At 31.0% G+C, this 8,805-nt stretch overlaps 1 protein-coding gene across 1 annotated transcript; it reads right to left on the bottom strand.

Annotated features, from left to right (window-relative positions):
* Nucleotides 1-382: 382 nt before the first annotated feature.
* On the bottom strand, nucleotides 383-8,377 carry Mov10 (Mov10 RISC complex RNA helicase). The gene is made up of 8 exons (XM_017618488.1): nucleotides 8,298-8,377; nucleotides 7,726-7,882; nucleotides 4,733-5,124; nucleotides 4,555-4,667; nucleotides 3,728-4,477; nucleotides 2,792-3,174; nucleotides 784-916; nucleotides 383-444 (listed from the first exon to the last, which is right to left on the bottom strand). Exons 1-8 carry the CDS (start codon nucleotides 8,360-8,362, stop codon nucleotides 383-385), a joined length of 2,055 nt encoding a protein of 684 aa, XP_017473977.1. The 5' UTR covers nucleotides 8,363-8,377.
* Between the last annotated feature and the right edge of the window lie 428 nt (nucleotides 8,378-8,805).

Here is an 8,805-nt window from a genome sequence, read left to right as displayed (position 1 = left end):
AATGCTGTTAATCACCGTTTTCTTGATTAAAAGAAATGGAAGGAAAGAAGCCATTTTGGAAGGGTTTTAAACCAGCTTTTGGTAGGAAAGAAAGTTTACAGTGGTAACCCTGATGTACATAGAATCGAACACGAAAAGAGAAAGGGGCAATCAAAAGGCGTCATTCCAGCAGTTAAAAATCTAAGTGTAACGAAATATAGTTAAATAATTACCTACATGTATAATATTTCAAAATATATATATTTGCATATGCATTTAGCTTATTTTATTAACTTTTTTTTTTAAATAAACAAATAATAAGATATGAATTTATGATAAAAATAAAGCAGTAAAAAATGCAGAATGTGAAAAAATTTAGAAAAAATACTGTTAAAATTGATGTTCATTTGTCTGTGATGGTTGGATTCGGTGTTGAAATCACTGGCTTATTATTTAGGGTCATGACTGAAATAAACAAAGTTTTAATTACATATTGTATTTTTTGTTCTCTTAAATAAAAAATAATTTTACCTTTTTGTCTAAAATTGCCTATACTTGAACACTCTTGAATTAAATATTCAAAATCGCTATTCTGTTGTAAAGTTTGAGGGTTACCAATGAGTATGAGAAGCGATTGAGCACGTGAGAGGACAACATTTAAACGCTTTATAAAAATGAAATGAAATAAAATTCAATATTAAGGAAAAAGAAGGAAGACTAATAGGCAATTATTAAAAATAATTGAAATAAATAAATTAATGAACNATTGTATTTTTTGTTCTCTTAAATAAAAAATAATTTTACCTTTTTGTCTAAAATTGCCTATACTTGAACACTCTTGAATCAAATATTCAAAATCGCTATTCTGTTGTAAAGTTTGAGGATTACCAATGAGTATGAGCAGCGATTGAGCACGTGAGAGGACAACATTTAAACGCTTTATTAAAATGAAATGAAATAAAATTCAATATTAAGGAAAAAGACTAATAGGCAATTATTAAAAATAATTGAAATAAATAAATTAATGAAGATAAGTACATACGTATTTGGAACTCACAGGGTTAAAAATTATTAAAAAAATATATGTATGTATATTAAAAGAAAAATAACAAAAGCATGAAGCAAAGCTTTGGAAACTTTGGGGCACCTTAGCCGTGAAGTTACATTACCTTACCCGTTTACCCGGCACCTATGTATATGTCTTAGTCAATTCAGACGGGTAGCCGGGTGCCAGGGTATCATCAGCCCTACTTAGTACCAACCAAGCCATATCAAACAGGTAGTAGTATTAAAGCAAAAACAACATTTGCATGTATTTTGTTGTTACTTCTGGTATCGAAAGTGTCAAAAACTGTTTTGATTTTTTTCTACTAAGTCAAATCGTGCCATGTGCAATACGAAAAAATAAAAAAAATTAAATTGGAAAAAATAAAAATTGTTGCAACCAAGGCGAATTAATATAAGGTGATAGCAGGAGTACAAAAACAAAAATTTACATGTATTTTGTTTTTGCTTTGGCGGCATAAACTGTCAAAATCTGTAAGAGTGTGTGTAGAAATTCAAACAAAATTTTTCAATTTGATATCAGAAGCCGTGCGGCGAAACACATACACAAAATCAGCTGAGCTAGTAACACCACCTTATATAAATTTGCCTTGGTTGCAACTCCCTTTCTTAGTAAAATTGTTTGCTTCTTGAAGCATGGATCCATCCCTTGCAAGGCTGCTAAGTTCGGCGAACGTTCCAAAATCTGCTATTGAATCGATTGTTTTGTATGGAAAAAGGTTTCACATGCAAATACATAGATGTTAACAATTAAGAATTTTTGTGGTAAAAAATTTGAAATATTTGACATTTTCGAGACTAAATAATTTGAAAAAAGAAAATTAAAACACGTGCTTTACTGATACTGCCTGTTCAATGTGCCTTGGTACCATGGTGAAATAAAAACAAGGTGTTGTCAGTAGCGACGTGTTTGTTGTGATTTTGACAAGATCGGCATGCTTATTTTCAGTGCTGCCGATGTTAATTTTTATACTACTATTCGTTGGGAAATAGTATCTGAACTAAATTTTTGTAATTCGTTTTATCGCGATTTTTAAAGAACTTGGTGCTTTCAGAACAATATTAATATTTAAAATTGCTGGATTTGTATAATTTTTGTCCTCAAATAAGTAAAAAAATAAAAGATATCGTAGTTATCAATGGAAAAAAACGTACACAAAAATCGTATGGAAAGGCGATTTTTTATATTAAATAACTTAGCTGCATTGTCATAATATTGAGCCAAATGAACTACTGACACACTAGAATAGAGTGGCTGCATGGCAGTTGTGAAAAATGCATTAAATTTTTTAATGCATAGCATTTTAATGTAAATGAAAAAGATTAATGCATTAATTTTTGATATTTAATGTAGATGAACATTTCAATGCATTAATTCCGAAGAAATAATGCTAATGATTTTTTTTTTGTATTAACATTAAAATGTTTAAACGAATGCTATTGCAATAGTTTATTGCATTAAAATTACAATATATGTCCAAGCTGTGTGGAGCTGCAGATACAAACATATATGCAGGCTTATAAGCCTGTAATTATACATTTTTATACATTTAATTTGAAATAGTATGCACCAACGGATTAAAAGTAGTAAATAATTAGTACCTTTTCTAGTACTTTAAAATGCGTGACCGGAATAGACCTGCCGAAAAAGTGAGGTTAAGTTACTGACAACACCTTGATATGCCTTGGTACCAACAATTTTTCAATTAAAAATATTTTTGAACGAAATTAATTTTCCTACACTTACCTGCGGATCGGCGGTAAACCCTAAATTACAGAAGGATTTTACAAACGATGCTATGATTATGGGCTTTTCGCGGCCTTGGAAAATTTCAACTGTGCCCACTTCTACGCCGGATATATTTTGCTCATGCAATTGCTTTTTGATAAGAGCACATTGCAGTTTATATGGTGATATAACACCAATATCTCCAGGACCGAAACGAGCACAATTGGCTACTGCGTTTGCACGCAATTGCTTTATAGTCCAAATGATTACATCCACCTCTAATTTATTGAAAGAACTACACGATGTTATAGATTTGCCAAGTTTTCCATGAACAGCTTGAAAAATTATAGGGAATTTTTCATTATCCAAAATCGACAAATCTTTCCATTTAATTAAATTTTCTGCAAAGAAAATGAGTATGAAAAGTAACCAGAGACGAAATTTTTTTTGTGTGCTTATTTAGATTAGAAAAACTTGAAACTCGAAAATTACGTTCTATAAATTTTGGCCGCTAAATATAATTTTGGAGATTTACAAGGGTGTCGAGACTTTTCGCAGTTTAAGGAAACTACTCTTTTGCTTTTAACACCTATTTTATTTTAGTTCAGAGTTCGAAATTAACCATTAAATACCAAATTTTTATTTTAAGATTATTGAAAAATCGTTATTTTTAAATTTTTATTAAAAAAAAACGTTATTTTTGGATTTTTATTTTTTCGATTATTTTTAACCGCTACAATAAGGGCTGCACTTTTATGACCGTTTTAAGTCGTTTTTGATCGAAAAAATTAAATTGAAAATAACGGTTATGGGATGATCGAAAGATTAAAAATCATTAAAAAAAAACAACTAAGTTTGAGTTTAAGAAAAATATACATAAATCCAATTTCAACTGTTAAATTATGACGGTCCCTGTTTTAATTACCAATGGAATCAATTTAACTACGTACTTACCTAAGCTTACTTTTGCCAAAAGTTCATCACTATAATATAGATGATTATATAATTTTACAATTGCCGGATGTGAACGGTAATTGCGACGCAAACGTGTCTGCAAAGTATGATCATAGCTACCATCAACATGAATTGCATAACAATCGCGATTAAGCAAACGCTCCATTAGCGAGTATTTTAGACCAAGCTCTGCGGCTACCGGCGACATAACCACCGGCCCCAATTGCTTTGTATCGCCCGACAATATTACACGACAATTTTTCGTATTGACACTCGTTATGGCCACCAAAGCTTCTGGTTCCGCTGTGGCGCCCGCCTCATCTATGAATAGATGAGTAAATGGCCAATTGCCAATGGTGCCGGTACACAATCGGCCCATAGTACAGAGGGTCACCACAATTATATTGTATTTTTGTAATACTTCAACAGATGGTGAATTATAAGAACGTTTGCAAAAATTCGAATGTTCCAAAAGTGTGCGATTTATATTTTTGAAGCCCTTCTTAAATAGTGATTTCGAGAAGACACGCAAAATGGCCGTCGGTGGTTTGGGGCGTCCCATAAAATTCGTACCACTACGTTGTAGTGTGAGTTTTCTAAGTCGAGGATTTTTTTCAAAATGTTCACATAACTTCAATGCAATTGTATCGCATGCGGAATTCGTGCTTGCTGTAATTAAGATACGGCAATTCGGACGAGAAATGTATAGCTGGAGTATGGCTTCTACGATTGTGGTCGTTTTGCCGGTACCTGAGGAATACGTATGAAGAAAAATAGGAAAGTTAAATGTTGTGAGATTTAAAATTTAAGAGCAAAACGCTTTCCACCTGGCGGTCCGACAACTATATATGGCGCATAAGGGTTTGCACCGCCAGCAATTTGTGCAACAGCTTGCAATTGTTCTGGATTTTCACTAATTTGTTTATTAATCAGTGATAACCTATATGAAGAGATAAGAAATACATAAAAATTTGTGTGTAGTAAATAAAAAAAAAAAAATCGTACTTCACTGTCTTCGGCGCTTCCTGGCGATAAGGGTTCCTTTGAGGAAAAAGATACTCGCAACGTACTTGATCTAAGAGTTCCAACGCACGATGCATATAACGAAAGTGTACCCGCCTCGATCGAAATATGATGTCATAGCTTTTAGTTATATTGAAACGTGGATTTGAGCTTTCCACAAACGCCGTTTGTCCCTCGAGTTTATCCAGTAAGCCTACTTCTCGAAAAAGTTCTACATCAGTGGTCAGCGATTCATGTGGATGATGTATGAGTAGATCAACTGGATAATTGAGTTGATTTTGTGCTATTGCTCGACTCATAAGTGGCACAAATACTACCTCATCCATTATGGGATTGAGTATTTCATCGATATTGACATTTGTTGGTACATTAATCTAAACATTAAAGGGCAAATCGAAATATAAAAACATACATATGTAGGTATGTAAATTAGGCATATGACTTTTCTTAACCTTGCGTTACTAACATGAATTTTACAACACGGCTACTAACATCGGTCCCTCAGACCGAAGTTCAGAGAATGGTTAATTTCTTCACATTAAAATATTGCATTGTATATTTAATTCTTATTAGTAGTTGTTGTAATCAATACTAAAATCAAAAAACATCACAAAACCAAATAACAAAATTTCATTAAATAATACATAGTAAAATAACACGTTAACAAAAATTCGGGTAAAGTTATTAATTTTTAAATAAGTCAATAAATTAAATTTTCAGTTTAAATATTTTGTATTGATATGATACTAGTAAATAAGAAATATATTTATATGAGTAATAAGCAGGGAACGGATTTTTAGGACCTATCGGCTGGAAAAGGCAAAATAAAATAGCGAAATAGGCAGGAAAAGGTATCAGAAATCGCAAAAAGGCACTAAAAAAGACAAAAATCGGAAAGTAATAAAAAAATACATATATTTTAGAAATATTTATGTTACATTACATTACATTATATTACTGGTAATAAGTCTTCATTCTCGGCTTGAAATATACAACTTTGCTCTAAGCACAGGAAGCTGCCGCACTCAAAACATATACTAATATCGGTCTCACAGACCGAATCATTGAAAATGGGAATAAAACGCAAGATAGCAGCGATCAGTCTACACAGCCATCAACAAGATCACTGATCAACCGAGAGGTATACAAAGAAAAAAGTTCAAAAAGCTCAACTCTGTTGTACATAAAGCTTTAAGAATATGTTCGGTCTATGAAACTGCATGTTAGTAACGGAAGGTTAAATAAAATATACCTATGACAGGATGCAGAATGATGAAAAACCAAAACAAATAACGTTTTCGTCAAAATTTGGTAAAAGAAAAACAGTTCACGTAGGGAAGCGCGAGAAAAAAATGTTTTCTGAAAAAAAAACAACATCATACATATACTACCGGCAAAAAGTATGGGCACAGCAAATTTTTCACAATATATGGAAAAATTTTTTTTTCTAATCTTTTTTCGCCAATTTTTTATAAAAATATGGTTCATTCTAGAACAAAAAACATAAAAATATATGTATTCCTAACCTTTGTGCAAAACTTCCCAAAATTCAGTAAACTTTCATTCAAATTTCGAGTATGCAGATTTGCAGCTCAATCAATTTCATTCTAATAAAGCACAAGTTTTAAGTAGCTAGGAGTTACCGCTGATTTTTGGCAAATTTTTTCACGCAGTTTCTTCCATACAAACAAATTTTATTGAAAATACCTTATATAGAAAAAATGCAAAACATCTTCGACAAAAAAATTCTCAAAAATTATTTTTTTACTAGAATTTAATGGGCTGCAAAACTGTATACTCAAAAAAATTTAAAAAACCGGATTAAAAAGGTGAAAACTTGCTGAATTTTCGCGAGTTTTGCCCAAAGTTTAAGAATTATATTTTTATGTTTTTTGTTGTAGATTGAACCATATTTTTATAAAAAATTGGCGAAAAAATAGTAGATAAAAAAATTTTGCATATATTGTGAAAAATTTGCTGTGCCAATACTTTTTGCCGGCAGTGTAGGTACATATCTGTGGAAATTTGACAAAACAACTTAAGTATATCTTTCACGGACAAACTAAATAGCATATGTCGACAAAACATATTTTTCCGTCAAAGAGAAAAAATTTATAATTCGAAAGAAATATTAAAATTTTGTATAGCTATTCACAACCTTTTAAATGTCTCTGTTTTCAACAAATGAATGCTTTCTTTCAAATAAAATTTTTATTGCTCTGATGGTAAAAAGAGCTTTGCCGACATAAGCTATTTAGTTTGTCCGTGAAAGATAGACTTAAGTTGTTTTGTGAAATTTCCACAGATATGTATATATATGTAACATGGTGAAATTAGAGACGGGTGCAGTAATAAAACAGCTTTCTCGCTTTATTTTTCCTATTTTGTTTACGTTCGGCTATTTTATCGAAATTTTTAAACGCAAATTTTCAAATATGATTGTGTCAAATCTTTATTCTCGCTCTTATTACTTCACCATGGGAAAATTCCATGTTATACGAATTATGACTGCGATAAAAAAATTAAAAACTGCATATAAAAATTATTATTTTTTTTTTATTCCGATGTCTTGTCATATCCCTTTTGATGCAAAAATGTTCCGAGAGAATTTCGAAAAAAATGTCCCTTACGTACATATTTTTAGCGATTTAGGGTCGATATATGCTTTTTCAGTACCACATATGAAAATCTAAAAAAATATGTACATATGTATATGGAAAATTCCAGGTCAACGGAATGAAAAAATCAAAATAGAAACTAGTTTTTGATTGCATATACATAAGTAAGTACAATGCATGTGTTTGGTCAGCACAAAATTTTCTCGGAATTCTTTTTTTAAAATTTGCTTACCAAATTTCGACAAAAACGCTATTTTTGTATATTTAATTTTAGAAAAAAGTTATATGACTAATATACATATATACATATATATATGTAAATCTGGTTTATACATATGCAGCTAAATTTCTACTTACGTCGAATTTTAAGTACCCGCCACACGAAGTTACTACCACGTTTTCCAGATACACACGACAATACGGTAGCATTGTGTGTAGGTCTTCTATTTGTATTAACATTTTGAAAATCTTGAAAATATTAGTTGATTCCAGTTTAGTAAAGTCCAGATAGTCCCTGAAAAATAAAAAAAAACTTCTTTAATAAAAATCTTTGAAATAAATGGCATTTTCATGCAAAATCCTTTTTTATGACGTTTTCGTTTCTACGGAAAAGTCGGCTTTTTCATTACCCTCTTCGCTCAAATACTAAGCAGAGGGCAATGAAAAGGCACACTTCTTTTGTAGAAATTAGATTATGTTAATTTGTTCCCATAATCCAAAAAACAGTTTAAAAAAATATATATCTTAAAACAGGTTAAGAAGTGCAAATTCTTACAAAATCGAACCTAAAGTACCCAACAAAGGTATTCTTTTTACTGTAAGTTCTATCATGCATTTCCCAGTATTGCCGTATACAGGAAGTTGGCGTAGTTATTGTCCGAGTTCAAATATTACATACATATGCATATATGTTTTTCGTTTGAACTTACTGTATCATCTGGTCACCTTGCGATAAAAATTCACAATTAAACTGATTTTCTTGTGCAATCTTCATTTCTTCAGTCGGATAATAGTGTCCTAGCTCTGTGACCAACTTGAAAAGCCTGCAATAAATGGTAAAAAAACAAAAAAAAAACAAATAAATATTTGATTATAAGAAAATTTTCGAAAAAATACTTTAATTATGTACATATGTTATACATACATACACACATAAATATTCAAAAATAATATTTCAATAATTACCCAAAATTCGGTTGCTCAAAAATATAATATTCGGGTAGATTATATCTTATCTGTCGTGCAATAGGTTTTGGTTCGTCCCCAGCATTTTCTTCGAGATTAATTTTATTTTTAAAACTCCAGCAAATATCTGCAAATGTTTTTGCGCCGCTGGTTGTTGGAGCAACTTCTATAGGTTTAACTTTGTTCTGAAAAAGAAAAAAATTAAAATAAATTTTAAATTTTATCCAGCTGATTCAACATGATGATTCTTTT

This window comes from Rhagoletis zephyria, unplaced genomic scaffold (genome assembly GCF_001687245.7).
Source record: "Rhagoletis zephyria isolate East Lansing unplaced genomic scaffold, Rhagoletis_zephyria_1.1 Rzeph_scaffold_01642, whole genome shotgun sequence".
Taxonomy (NCBI): Eukaryota; Metazoa; Arthropoda; class Insecta; order Diptera; family Tephritidae; genus Rhagoletis; species Rhagoletis zephyria.
This window is presented reverse-complemented; position numbering and strand designations above follow the sequence as displayed.